Genomic DNA, 16,135 nt, shown 5'->3' on the forward strand with positions numbered 1-16,135 from the left:
TTGAATTCTAATTTTATTAAAAATGAATAAACATTATTAATTGTTGTTAAAAATTAATAATTAATGAATAATAATTCATTTGATCCCTCAATTGTAATTAAAATTTTATTTTAATATTTTTTATATTTTTAAACAATTAATTTAAAAGTCAATATTTTAAAAATATATATATATATGAAATTTATAATTATTTTAATTATAAAATATTTATTATCATCATAATCATCATCATCATTTTATAAAAAAAATACTAGTTACAAAACTTTTATAAAATTATTAATATTTTAAAGTACTTACCCTCAAAGTTTTAATATACTAAATTATATGTATTGTGTAATTTCATGCAAAAATCAAAATTTATCGAGTTATAAAATAATTTGTAATAGAATATTTAAATATTTTAATGTAGAAAGTTTTTTTACAATAAAAATAAATAAATAAATAAAGTTGACGTTTTTACATATTTAATTACATATTAGGCATTATGTTAAAAATATTTATAATATTAGCACCCAATTTTTGCACGTGCTGGAAAGCGCATCCCTGGAAACGCGTCTTTACCACCTCTGTCGAAGGGTGTTAGTTAAGAAAATATTAGTCGAAGGGTGTTATATCGGGTATATTAAGTTTATAGGGTGTTAGTTAAGTCAAATCACCAATAATTTCAGTTTCCAACTTTCACGTCTGTCTCACCGCAATCCTTTGTCTATTGAAAAAAAGAAGGAAAATAACCGTTTTCATATAAACGGCTTGGATCAATTGTTTTCATCTTTCACGTCTGGCGAAACGGACGGTCAGGCGTTGCCGCTACTTTGTTTCGATTGTTTCATTAACGGTTTTGGAGCCAAAGAATAATAGTATCCGGGTAAATGAATCGAACCAGCGGTCCGGTTTATAAGAATAATTATTTACCAATACTATTTCTCTTTATTTAAAATTTCTAAATCTTATTACGTATATTTTAGTTAGTCTTATCATTTGATTAATTTTTTGTACAAAAATTATTATTTGTTGGTTCCAACAACTCGTGTAGTAGATTGGAACATAATATTATGATAACCAATTAGAGTTAAATCCTAATATTAAAAATAATATTCTAACACTTTTCTGAATAAATTATAATTTCTTTTTTTTTATTCATAAAGGATGTGTTCGTTGTCAACGGTTGTTTAAAAAATCTCTTAAACAAATATTATTTTATAATTACCTCAAACTATTCAAAATGATAAAAACAATAATAATCTTAATTTGCTTAATTTTACATAAACCAGATTGCATCAATGGTGTTATTTTACAACAAACAATAGCTTCAGCATAATTTAATTTCGATTATGTATCGGACGTCTCAATGGATCGTACCATCGCAGTATGACTACTACGGTTTTAACTCTCCAAAAATATTCATAGGTTTTAATAGGACTGACGATACAGCAAAACTGACTTGGATAAAGTATGTAAATAAAATCATTCTACTGCCGCTCTGCGAATGCCATCTTCATCAGCATTTACCATTTGCTATTGAACATCAGGATGATTGTGCTCTACGGGAACCTAATAAAAGACTAAAAAACGATGGTCTTGGGACACAACCTAATATAAAGCTAAAACCAGCAACTTTCAGGCACAGCAATTTTTGATAAACTCAAGAGCTTTACCCCTTTCTTCTGTATCTATGTTGGGTGCAACCACTGAGCTTAGATGCCATCTCACTGTCCTTGTAACCATCGTAGGACAATTTTTCCGAACACAAAAATGGCACCAACAAATTGTCTCTGTTCTTTCCACATTTCCAATTGCTTTTATTGAAAATGACCCATAATTCAAATTTAACTTAACCATCTTCCATTGGAAATAGACATGTCCCAAAACTAAAATCTTATTTTAAAAATGAAAAAAGGTTTCAGCATGCAAATCAACTATAAGCAGATAGGACAAAACGCAATTACACAACTCGTAAAAATTAACTATAAGATGATGCAAAACACGACAGGAAGAACTAATACAAATATAATAGCTAGGCCTACTGATAAACACTTGATGATGAAGCATTTTCAGACTCTTTTGGTGATTAACCAGCACTCCAATGGTGTATGTTTGTTGAGCATATGATTAATACACAGTGCAAAAGGAATCAAACAAAACAACAATTTTGTGCCTTATAGCAATACAAATCAAGGAACTTAGGTTACATTTTCTAAATCCAAGCTTCCTAAGGACAAAGAGGAAATCTATATAACCTTAAATTCTAACAATTCTTAATGTTAATGCAATGTCGTCAAGGAACACTACAGGAATTTAAACCTTTATATTGCCCCAGACACAATGTGAAAAAAAACACTAGCCAGAGTGACCTGACGGTGCGATATGTATATGTGCAAGTTTTCGTACTATATTTAAGAGCTTGGTCTGAAAGGGTTGGCGCTTTTGTGGAACAAGATGCCTTGATAACACTGTTAATGGTTTTAAAAACAACTAATAACGAGCAAACTGAAATCCTATTGCTAATTTCTCTGCAACTCAATAGAACTGAAGCTCAGGTGATTTGTATATCAATCTGCAATTCAAGATTATAAAATTGGCCCAATGTTGAAGATTACTCAAGAACATTATATCAAAATTCAAAAGATAATCAAACAACCCATGCCTCACTATCAAAACAATACTAGAGCTCGAAGCAAACGATTGAGAAAATCATTCTAAAGAGCTCAATTAAAAAACCCAGCAAAAATCTGAAGGAAAAAAAAGGAAACATTATAACAAAAATAGCAACATATAGCATTATCAAGTCTACAAAATCCCAGATTCTTCAACGTATTAAGAAACAAAAAAAAAGCTACAATCAAGTCCAACAGCTTCTACATCATATGGTGAAAAGGAAACAAGAGACAACCTTAATCGACACTCTGCATGATATCCTCAGCAGAAAACTTGGTGCCTTTGTCCTTATCGGCGGCGGCACGTCCCTTGGCCTTACGATCCAGCAAGGACTTGCGGTCCTTGTCAAGCCTCAGCTTGGTAATGACAACCTTCGATGGGTTGATTCCAACATTTACGGTCGAACCGTTCACTTTCTCACGAGTGATGCGCTCGATATGGATCACCCACTTGCGGCGATAAACTTGAACCACTTTCCCTTCACGGCCCTTGTAGGTTCCGCGAACGAGTTGGACTTCGTCGTCCTTGCGTACGGGCATGGACCGGACGTTGTACTTGGACCTCAGATCCGATGAAAGTGGCGCGCTCATCAAGACGCGGCGTACAGACGAAGGCGCCGTGAAATGGGCCTTGCGGCTCTTGCGGCGAGAGGAGGACACGCGCGGGTTGTACTTCATTTTTGCTGCGGGCGAAAGGGAATAGGATCTAGCTAGATAATGGTGCACGCGGGGAAACTAGGGTTTTGAGAAACATATATGGTGGGAAATTAGGGTTAACTGGGATTTGTTGGGCTTTTGGGTCTAAAAGAGTTTTGAAGGCCTAACTTATTATTTGGGTTATTTTCTCATATCCATGCCCAAATAACACAGCTTCAATGAGAATACTACACATATTGCTTCGGATGGGCTTTTATGTGTCCAACAGAGGAGGAATTTTACAAACTATACATATACAAAAGATATCAGTCAAAACCATATTTCATTCATTATCAAATTATGTCATTAGTACGTGTATTTTAATTTTATCGATTTTAATATATCTCATAATAAATATAAATTAAATAAGATTACAATTAAATAATCAAATAATAAAAATTATGTAATAAAATAATAATAAATTTATTGAATAAAAAATAACAATATACCTTAAAGACTATAAAGTAATAGATGGAAAGAATAAATAATTTTCGATGCGGTTTGTATGAGCTACCGGGGTTTATATAGGGGATGGGAGGGGAATAGGCAGGATCGACGGGGTGGGGGAAAAGGCGTGCCTCATCAAACGCGTCTTTCATGGGTTCCGTTGACTGACTCGGCATAGGTGCTTCTCATCGGACGTGCCTTCGTGCCACGCAAGCGTAAGCGCGTTTCACCAAAGACGCCTTATTTTAAATGAGTATTAGATCAGGAAAATTTAGTGAAAGGGTGTCAAAGAGAGGATTTTTCAATATTATGGTGATTTTTCGGTAAAAACGTCAAAAAGTAAGATATAATGCTATTATATTTTTAGATAAATAACTAAAGGGGAAAATGAGTAATAGGCGGTAGTTTAAGAAAACATTTTAACACTTTCGATATGTTATCAATTAAATAATCCAAAGCCTTTTCCTCTCATGCTTCGCTCCACATCAGCATTCTCCCAATTTATTGGCTATTCTCATACTCCTCCTATTATAATCCGTCACGTGTCTACCATGGATCCCACACTATTTTGTTTCTTCGTGATTAAGCAAAAATGAAATCATCGGCTAGTATAACTTTTTTTTTTATATAAAATTAAATATATTACTTACGATAGACCTATTATATAAGTTAAGATTTTAGATTAAAGTTTTAAAATTTGCCAAGTTGAGAGTCATACATGAAATAATTTATGTAAACTTGATTTTTTTTTTTTTTGTTAATGGAACCAAATTGCTTACGAAACCAAGTACTCCCTATCGTTTACGTAGTTGCACCTGACTCAGAAGTTAATATCTATACATGTACGGTTTATAATTTATACGTGTGTATAAAAATATAATGTATTTACCACAATACCCTTGATTTGTACTATTCATGCAATAATGTGGAGCCCACAATACCCCTCAGGTTCGGCCATAAATATGAGCCTCCTACGCAGCCTTTCTTCCCTTTTCTCCTCCTTTCCTCCATTTCCCTGACATTTTTAGAAGCTTTCGATTTTTATTTTTTATTTTTTTTTTGTTTCCATAATTGTTATTATTAGTAGTACTAAAGCCATGTTCTCCTCCGGTTCAAAGTTCAACAACAGTCAGTTTCCGGCTTTTGAAAACGGCTTCACGCCGTGGGATCATTGCCCGGAACTTTTCTCCACTTTCCAAACAATAGAACCCGACGCAATATTGGGTTCCGTTTTAGATGAACTAACCCCAGACAAAAACAACTCGAACTGTGGCTCGGAAGAACCGAACCAACCGGATTCCTCCGTCGTCGACGAACGGAAGAGGAGACGCATGATATCCAACCGGGAATCGGCCAGGAGGTCACGGATGCGTAAACAGAGGCACTTAGAAAACTTAAGGAACCAGGTGAACCGGCTTCGAGCCGAGAACAGAGAATTGACAAACCGGCTGAGGTCTGTTCTTTATCACTGTCACCGTGTAACGACGGACAACGATCGACTCCGATCCGAACACAGTATTCTCCGAAAAAAATTATCGGACATACATCAGATTCTGATGTTGAAGCACTTGCAGCAGTTTTCATCTGCATGGCCATGCAATAATGTCGTCACTGTCATGTCCGATCAAACCCCACCATTAATCACTTAAACATGCTTAAAAACACACACACGCACACATATATAATGGTGGGTTTAATTACTTTTGGGATATATTAATACTTTTGCAAACTAAGGGGACGAAGAAGAAAAGAAATGGTTTGTTTTAAAAAACCATATTATTTTAGTGTAAGAAGAGTTAGTGCAGTGTTTGGTAGTAATATATATAAGAAAATTTTTGTTGTTTTTTTCTTGTTGTTCTGTTTAGTACTGGAAAGTGATCGTATTTTTAAGATTTTTCCGACTTTACGTTTATATGAATTTTGGACCACTCTTGGTGCATGAATCAAATAATTGAAACTCATTTACCTTTACATAAATCTAAAAAATGTCGCACGTACGTGTTCTTAAAAGGATAATTAGGAGGCACAAATAAAATTAACTCAATAGTTAACATAGTTAAAGGGATAGTTAGTATCCTTAAAGGTTTTGGATCATAACATTAATGATCGCAAGATTTAGACGTTCATTATCAAATGATTGAGAATTTAAAATATATATTACCACTTATAATCAACCTATACTAATAAAATAAATGGTAATTATGAGTCAATTAGACTATATTATTTAGCAATGATTAAGATCATGTTATGATTCTACAAAAGATATATTTTTATTTAGGGTAAAGTAAATAAATGGTCCGAGACTATAGAGTATTGTTTTATGAAGTCCCTCAAATATTAAAAGCTACAAAATGATCCTCCAATTATAGAATATTACTTTGTTAAGTCCCTCGACTTTTAGAAGTTACAAAATGGTCACCGATTACTCATTATGTTCCAAAGCTGTCTTTTTTCATTCAAAAAAAATGGTGAGTGTTTAAGTTGGATGTTCACATGATGAATGAGATATGATAGTAGTTTAAAATTTTGGAATCAGATTTTATCATATCATAGTTAACGTGTTAAAGTTTATCTTAGAATATCGTCCATTTTTAACTTAAAATGACAAGTTTGGAACATAGTGAATAGTCATGTGACTAGTTTTAACTTTTAATAGTCCATGAACTCAACAAAGTAACACTCTATAGTTGGATGATCATTTTATAACTTTTAATAGTCGAATGACTTAATAAAGTTATAAACTCTAGTAAGAGGACCATTTATGTACTTTACCCTTTTATTTAGAGTTGAATCGTGAATGAAAAAAATAGTAGTTTTAATGTACTTTTATAAACAATAAATGTCAAATTTTTAAACTATAGCATTAATATTTGATTATTTGTATTAGTTTATTCTATTCATTTAATTGGAGGATTAATTTGAATCAATCTTTATTTTTAGTTTTTTCATATTTATTTTATATATTGTTTTTAGGATTAATAATTATTCTTTTTAATAATATTACCTTCAAGATTCTAATTTAATTAAAATGGTATATGAAATATAATTAGATATTAAAAATAAGAGAAAATAATAGCAATATGAAAATTATTCAATCATATAAATTGTGTAGGCATCAAAAAATGTATAAAAATATATTTTTAAAATAAAATTATAATATATAAAAACTAAGGGTCTGTTTGTTTAGCTGTAATTGGTTTTCCAGAAAATGAATTACTGGAATTTGAATTCTGGGAAATGAATTACATTTCTGGAAAATGAATTACATTTCTGAAAAACATCTGGAAAACGTTTTATGATGTTTGGAAGATGTTATTTAAACATTTTTTTCACTAGTTGAAGAGTTTTTTAAAAATTATTTATTACAAATATTAAATATAATAAATAATATTATTTATCATAAAACTTAATATTATTATTTTAAAATATTAAAATAATTTATTTATTATTAAATATTATTTTTATAATTTTATTAATAAAAATATTAATATTGGTATATTTTAGTGAAATAAAATATTATAAATTATATTAATTATTTATTAAAGTAATAGTGCTATATTATATTTTAAAAATATTAGTATATTTTAAATATCTTTACTAAAATATTATTGAAATATATAAATAATATTATTCATTATTAAATATAAAAAAATTTATTATATATTATTAAAATAAAAATATAATATCTTTTATTATTATAATATAATTGATTATTTTATATAATATTAAAAATATAATATTATATTATTATAAATATTAATAAATATATTTTAAATATTTTAATAATTAATATTTTGATGAAAACGATATTAAAATATTTTATTAATATTAAATTCATAAAATAAAATTATTTTGAGTATTTTTGCTTTGAAGTGAAAAGTTCGGAAAATGACTCACGGAAAATGAATTTGTAAGTCATTTTACAGAAAACACAAAAGAAATTTTGTTACTAGGAAAATGAATTACATTCCGAAAAACGAATTACGTGATACAAACACGGGAAAACGTTTTTCGGAAAATGAATTACGTGAAACAAACACGGAAAAATATTTTTCGAAAAACGAATTACGTAAAACAAACACGAAAATTCAGGGAAAACCAATTTTGTAATTCCAAGGAACAAACAGACCCTAAGATATGTTAGTAGGGTTAGGTACATGCTAAAACCTAAAAAGCTACCGCTTGAAGTTGAGAAGCACACAGATTGCTTTTATAAGTTGATCGACTTTTGTTGACTGAAGCCTTTGGGTTTATTCTACTTTATTGATTCGAATATCTTTTTAAGCTAACACGTAATAAAAATTACTGCTTTAAAGTAGAGATCCACGTTGATCTTATACCCTTTACAGTTTACACCTAGCATCTTCCACATAACCTGGATTTTTCTTTTTCAATCATATGAGCATGTTCCTCATGTCCATTATTTAAAATTAATAAAATCTTGAATGTTTAGTTTTATGGGTAAAGTACACAAATAGTCCCCTGACTATAGGGTGCTACGTTGTTGAGTCTTTTGACTATTAAATGTTACAAAATGATCGATGTTGCTTTGATGAGTCCCCAATTATTAAATGTTACAAAATAATTATCGACTATTTATATGTTCCAAACTCGTCATTTTTCATTAAAAGATTGATGACAATCTAAGCTAGACATCAGAGGCAGATGTACATGGTAGGGGAGCTATTGCACACCCATTATTTGGAGAAAAAAATGTTAAATTAAATTTAATTTGTTAATGGAAATAGGGAAAAATTAAGAAATTTGCATACCCACATTTTTTTTAAATAGAGTGTTAAAATTTTGGACACCTATTTTTTAATTTCTAGATCCACCACTGTTGAACGTTAACATGTTGACTGTGATACAATAAAATATAATCATTGAATCTCAAATAACTATCATACCTCATCCAGCAGATTAACATCCAGCTCAGACGATTGTCAACTTTTTTAACGAAAAAGGATGAGTTTGAAACATATGAATAGTCGAGTGAATCAACAAAGCAACACCCTATAATCGAATGATCATTTTGCAACTTTTAATAGTCAAATGACTCAATAAAATAATGTCCTATAGCCCGGAGACCATTTGTGTACTTTACCCTAATTTTATATTATTACTATCTGTTTTTGTTATTAAATTTAAATAAATATTATTTTTATTATTTGAATTTAATTCATACGGATAGGTTTGCCGGGATAAGCTAACCGGCCCATAAACAGGCTTTTATGTGCGGCCTCCTCACCGTCCATAGTATCGACGGCTTGTGGAATAGCCCATGTAAGAGGCCCGCAATTTCATTTTGCACAAGGGTTCAAGAGGTATGGACCATCACTTTTGAATCAAATCATGGGTTGTAATATTTGATTTAGATAATTTTGTTAAAAATCTATATTTTTAATTTTCTGAGTGCCGGAGGTCTTTCACGGAAGCTATTCTCAACCTGGCGTTGGGGGCAGCCTACTACCCTACCTCCCCCTTACCCCATACATATGGGAATTGGGTTTTGTTGTTGTTGTTGTTGTTGTGATAATTTTGTTAAAAATATTATTTAAATATTATTTAACCCATTTAAAAAATTTATGATATGATCTATTTAACCCATTTTGAAACTTGTATATTCAAATACAAGTGTTGTAAATTTTAGCATAAAATATAGTGAATTATTATTCAAAATCAGAATAAATTATTTAAACTTAGAATGATTTCTTTAAGAAAATAACGAGATTTTTATTAACATTTTTTTCATTTGGGAAGAGGGAATCAATTTTAAATTGATTATGAGTGTTGACGATTAGTGGGGATCCATAGTTTGTGGCGAGTATTTGGGTGAGGGAGTTGTAGGGACCAAATTGAAGGGAAATAGAAGTAGTACTGATCAAATTTAATTGAAGGAAAATACAAGTAATGACGATACAGTGACTGAATTGAAGGAAATCAGAAATAGTGTGGAATTATTAAGAAGAATGACAAAATAGATATCGAAATAGGTAAAAATCACACACAGAGAGATCGGGTTGCAACAATATATGTGTATATGTAATTGTTTTTAATTAAAAAAATTATATTTAAACACATAAAAAGTTAATATTACAGACTAGACTATTTTTTTCTTTAATTTTGTTTAGTTAGAGACAATATCAATTTTAATATTGATCGTCGATTGTTGATTTTTTCTTTTTAATATTTGAATATAATTATATCTTTATGATATATATCTTTATTTTTCATAGACTTGTATGATATATTAAAAGACAAATTAGTATACTTACGTATAGATAATTTTATGATATTTCATAAGAGATAATTTTTATAATCCTCAACCAAAATAGTAGTTCTATTGTACGACAGCCTAATATACGGTTAAGAAAAGACGTTACCGAAAATGTTAATGTTTTTATAACATTTACAATAAAGTGTTACCTAAAACATTATTTTTTTTCTACCGGAAATGATAATTCCGCTACCTAATTTCCGGTAGAAAAAAATAACATTTTAGTTAGCGTCCAATATTAATATTTTCGGAAGAAAAATAATGTTTTAAGTAGCGCTTTACCATAAATATTTAAAATAATTAACATTTTCGGTAGAGTATTTTCTTAGTCGTATATTAGTTCTGCCGTACCTTAGACATCCCCTCTACCATACCTTTGACAAAATCAAAAGATTTGTCAAGATTACGTATATAAATGAAGGTCGTATTTATATATTTTATTGGCTTATGCATGGCAAACATAAATTATGATATTAAATTCGAGCAAGTAGATCACAAGTAGGGCATTGCTTGACTCGTATTCGTTAAAAAAATTTAGATATCCGATCCGAATTATCCAAAAATTAAAAATAGATTAGACATCCGAATTTTCGGATTAGATTACCGGATCAATGAATCCGATCGACCGAATCGTAATTTTTTGCACACACCTGATAGCAATGAACATCGTCTCTAGTCTTCAAGTGATGTATGCAGCTCAGGCCCATCAAGCATGGCACATAAAAGCGTAGGCCATAATATTAGCTAAAACTATCACGTTCAGGCTAGGCTGGCGACGAGCCTCCTCCTACTGTGCAACCGGGGCACGCAGGCCACGGGACGGCCTGGCCTGGCCTCTTATGTATATCAGAATCAGCTACAACTCCATGCCACCATTCTGATAACATCTCGACCCACTTGGATATCATAACTAGACAAAATTCATTTGTCTTCAAAAGAAAAAATCTGAAGCTTGGATTTTAATCCATGGTCCATAATTTGAAAAGGGAGTCAATGGATAGTATTATACGAAACAGATTTGATGGCATCGTACAGATTTGATAGTAAGCAAATACATATGTTGCTACGTACTATGCTATATATAACTGATTTTCATGCAAATTTGACCTAGAACTCCATGTACGTGCCTGTTCAGATTCAATCCAAAGGGGAAAAAAAAGGAAATATCAATCCAAAAACTTGTGTTTTGTCTTTGAAAAAGAGAAAAAGAATAATTAGACTTGGGTTTCTATCATCATTATAGGACTTAAGTTACGGATTTAAATATTAGTATTTAATCAACTTTATAGTTATTATTTTAATATTCATTACAATTAAGATAAATATGATACGATTTGTAAAAATTCATCTGTAATTTTGTTGACATTTGAATCTTATAGTATAAAAATTGGTTATCACCTACGTCAATCATCAATGTCACAAAGGAGAGACAAAGGGATCATTCATGTAAGGTTGGAGAGGGTCCTACGTTATTGAATAAAAGGTTAGCAAATATGAACGATCGGTCCATGGTTTTGTCTCCTGCGTCATGTTACTTGTCAACGTTGGTGCTATGAAGTGTTAGTTAGCCTCTGTTTGGGTCGAATCCGAGAAAACATGTAACTAATCAAACCTTGAGAATTTTAAATTTTTAGGAGATTATTATCTCGTTTATCCCCTCAGTTAATTACTAGTTCGGACCAATACTAACATAAATAAAACCTTGAACTCCAAAGACCCGAAACAGATAATACCTGTAGCGCCGAGTTTGGCCTCCCTAGTGGACCTTGAGTCCTTGTGGGGGGCATGTAAACAAGGGTTTCACATGCCCTAATAACCCTTCTCCAACAACAAACCACGTGCCTTTCTTCAATTATTACCCAAAATCCCATTATGAAAAAAATCCAAACGTAAATCAAATGAAAGGTTTCATTAAGAAATGCTAAGCAAAGACATGAGAAAATTTGAGCCACTAGGATGGGTTCATCTACAGCAAACCAATAATTTTCTTGCCCTCCAGACATCATTGTTTAGAAACATTATACGTACATATTTAAGCTAATTGCATTACTAATTTATGGGATTTTGCATCTTGTTTTTGGCTTGTCGTTCCATGGCCATGCATGATCCTTCAATTCAATCAGATCAATATAGCCCATTTTGCAGGTCCCATTTGTTACACAAAAAGAAGAATCGAGGGACCTTATTATATGAAGAGTTTGGGTAATAATGAATTCCGTCACTGACGTTTTTGTTTTGGGAGAAATAAAATCTATTTGTCTTCATCAATCCCTTGAGTCAATTTTCTGCCATAACTGGTCGCTTTCGTTATGATTTTGACATTTCATTTCGTATTAGGGAATTTAATTAAGGTTTTTAATAGTTTAGTGGGATACGATGTTAATGACTCAGCCCCTACCCCATATCTATTTCTATTTGCATCCTTGATTTTGACTTCTTCGACAATTATTTGAGTCCGAGTCCGAGTCCGAGTCCACTCCATGTAACCTCTTTGATTTAGGTGGTGTAGAGAAATACGTAAAAAGACGTAATGATAAAATTGGTTAGTAATGTTTGTACATTTTTTTTTATTCTTTTTTCGAAATATTTTATTTTGATATCAATTTTTGACTAAATATCTTAATGAAAGTTATTAATTTACTAACGATCAACTCATGTTATTGGCGTGACATTTTTAGATGTGTTTAATTGATATGATAACGTGATATATATCACATCATATAAAAAAATGGTGATATGTGCCACGCTAACTAAAGTAATGATATCATGTGTCATGTCACTCAAATGATGATGTTGTATGTACAAAGTACCAATTAAACACATGTGAAAATATCATATCATTAACATGTGTTGAAGATTAATCATCTAACGATTTAAGCTAACATGAGTTATTTTGATCAAGTTTAAACATTTCAGATTAAAACACTAAAAAAATAGAAAAACAATCCACTATCAGTTTTGTTCCGTTTTAGTATCTAAACTTTTAATTTTTTCAAAAACCATACCTAAAATTTAGTTTTGTTTAATTTTAATATCCGTTGTTAAAAACTTAACGCGTTTAGTACCTAAACTATCAATTTTGGTCAGTTTAGTACCTATACTTTCAATTTTCTTAAAAAGATAACGTTAGATTTTGAACGGGATACTAAAATGAAATAAAAACTAAACTTTAAGTATGATTTTGAAAAAAATAAAAACTTAAGTACTAAACGGATCAAAATTGATAATTTAGGTATTAAATATGTCATTTACGCTTTTATTTATTATTTAGTAAAACTAAGAAAAATAACAAAAATAAGAATTTAAAAAATGTATTTTAAAATAACAAATCTCTTCCCATAATTTCTCAATCTTTTACTGCTAAATAAAAGAAAAATAGGAGGCTTACACGTAATGAAATGATCTCCTGTTCCAGTACTAGAGTTTAAATTCAACGTGGTTTGTTCGAGTAAACCACCTTCTCTAATTAAATTCCACTAAGATTACATGACCTGTCCCTTATTTTTTAAATAATATTATAGTTTAAATTATTAAAATATATTTAATGCATTAATTGTTTGATTATTAGGGTCTGTTTGTTTAGTTGTAATTGGTTTTCCAATTACAAAAAACCAATTAATTTTCTGGAAAACCAATTCAGAAAACCAATTACAATGTTTGGATGTTGCATTGTAAAATGTTTTACACTGTTTGGTTAATTTTCTTGAAAACAATTTACGAAATCTATTTTTTTTTTGTAAAAATGTATATATTTTTATATTTTTCTTGTTATTTACATTTTAAAATTTTTTAAGTTATTTTATCATATACACAAATATACATAAAATTATTATTATATATACTAAACTGATCCCAAGATTTTCAAGCAAAAAAGTGTTTGTTTTTAACAAATATCAACTTATATTACATGGTTTCACTCATCTAATACAGATCATAACCACAGTATACAAGCATAAAATATGGCTTAATTTTACTTACTTTCCCTTGAAAAAGAAACAGATTTATCACCAATAACTCCTTGATTTCTTGATCCAACGACAAGCCTATTCAACTGCAGGAAAAAAAGAGATATATTAAAATCCAATCACCATGAAAAGACAACAAAAGCAAAATAGGTAGCAATAGAACAACAGAAAACAAACAAATAAGCACATTTACAGAAGTACATGAATATATGCATGCTAAGATATTCAATATGCCAACACCATGGTAAAACAACCATCTTCAAACCAGTCTTTATATGAAAAAAATGGAAAGGTCATCTTGTTGAAACCATCAATTCTAAACTCCCCTCTCTCTGGTTCCACACTAGTTCATATAAGGTATGAAAGTGAAAATGGAAAGACCAATATCATATGAAACATGCATATCAAATCTTATAAACAACTGCTACTGAGAAAGGCTAATTATTGACATTCATCACACTGCAACGTTTATAAATAAACAGAACATATATAGGCAGGAATCATATGTTCCATTGCAACTTTATTTTTACGAGCGCAACTTCTTGCATTTAGATATCCCTTGAGGTGTTGATTTAGCAAACCCGCTAACAGGTCTAGGGCCAGAATAAATCCTAACACATATTAAGTTTTAGGGTCATAATATAATGGAAGGGAAAATAGAAGTAGCTACAAAAGCAATGCAGAAGTGTCAATGCAAACAAAACAAGGACCCACAACTCAATTAGTAACCAAAGTAATGAAATCTCACCTCTCCTTTATCAAACAAACGGTACTCATCATCTTCAATGTATGCAATTATAGGGGCTTCCTCTTCACCATCTTCCAGACCTCCAAACACCACTTCTTCCATAGCATTTTGACCCAAAAATTCATATTGGGAAGCATCATACGAGTGAACATGCCCCGTTTGGTGGGTGTAAAGATCCAAAAAATTCCAACGGAATCTAAGTCCTTTCTATCAAAATAAAAAAAGGGTTGAGGAAACGTAAAAAGAAACTTCGAATGGTCGTGATTGTGCCAAGGTTAATCATTTCGATCATTAGCTAATAACTTCCAAATACTTGAAATCTAATAACTAGAGCAATTACAACGGAGATCAAAGAACAAAAGCCCGTAGACAATTGAAATCCATTATGTGGATCAAACAAATTAAAAAAAATAACGAATTCCCTTTCAAAATAATAATCGCATGATATTATGAAGATTCTATCACAAATCCAGGAAAAGAAGTGAAAATTTTACCTAGTAGCAGGTAGCTCAGGATGAAGGAGAACAAAAATCAAGAGGAAAATAAGGGGAATGATGGAAATTGGAAGGAAAGAATCGGAGGAGGAAGGGATTTGGGGAAATGAAAATAACCGGTGAGTTTAGGAAAATGACTTACCAAGAAATAAACGGTAAGTTATTTTCCCGTGTTTTATTTCATTTTTTCCGTTGACTGTAGTTTGTTTTCCTTTGACTGTGTTTTCCTTTTCCCAACCAAACACCGGAATTGGGGGAAAACCTTTTCCGTAAAATGAAATACCTGAAACAAACAAACCCTTAATATAATTAATAAATTATACTCCATATTTTATTGTAAAAAGCAAAAAGTGCATGAAATCTACGAGCGGAGAGCACGACAACCCATCTCAATCTCACCGACCTAATACCTTATGCGTTTGGTTCATGGAATGTAAGATTACCAGTGGGAATAAAAGATTACCAGGGAATAGGATTACTGGGAATGTTGTATGTTGTGTTTGGTTGGTTTAGCAGGAATGTAAGATTATAGTGTTTGGTTAAAGGAATAAAAGATTATTGGAATGTATATTTGACCAAATTGTCCTTATTATATATTTATATAATATTAAAAATTGTAAAATATTTATATATTTTCTTTAAAAAATTAAATTCATAATATTTATATAATTTTTTTTACAAAATTAAACATATAAAAAATGTTTAATGAAAGGGTAAATTTTTTTAACCCCTGAACTTCATATAAAATTTTAATTATAGATTTTTTTTGTAAATCTAAAATAATTTAAGGATAAATTTGTAATTTAATTTCGTATAATTTTTATTATTCAATGACATAAGAAGGATATTTTATA

At 30.5% G+C, this 16,135-nt stretch overlaps 2 protein-coding genes across 2 annotated transcripts; one reads left to right on the forward strand and one right to left on the reverse strand.

Moving 5' to 3' along the window:
* Nucleotides 1-2,841: 2,841 nt before the first annotated feature.
* LOC120181468 (60S ribosomal protein L26-1-like) lies at nt 2,842-3,369 on the reverse strand. The gene has a single exon (XM_039186584.1). The coding sequence runs from the start codon at nt 3,330-3,332 to the stop codon at nt 2,892-2,894; it is 441 nt and encodes a 146-aa protein (XP_039042515.1). The 5' UTR covers nt 3,333-3,369; the 3' UTR covers nt 2,842-2,891.
* A 1,510-nt stretch (nt 3,370-4,879) lies between these two features.
* Nucleotides 4,880-5,640, forward strand: LOC120181467 (basic leucine zipper 4-like). The gene has a single exon (XM_039186583.1). It carries the CDS (start codon nt 4,895-4,897, stop codon nt 5,444-5,446), a length of 552 nt encoding a protein of 183 aa, XP_039042514.1. The 5' UTR covers nt 4,880-4,894; the 3' UTR covers nt 5,447-5,640.
* Nucleotides 5,641-16,135: the final 10,495 nt, after the last annotated feature.

The sequence above is a fragment of the Hibiscus syriacus genome, unplaced genomic scaffold, assembly GCF_006381635.1.
Source record: "Hibiscus syriacus cultivar Baekdansim isolate YM2019G1 unplaced genomic scaffold, ASM638163v2 tig00112523_pilon, whole genome shotgun sequence".
Classification (NCBI taxonomy): Eukaryota; Viridiplantae; Streptophyta; class Magnoliopsida; order Malvales; family Malvaceae; genus Hibiscus; species Hibiscus syriacus.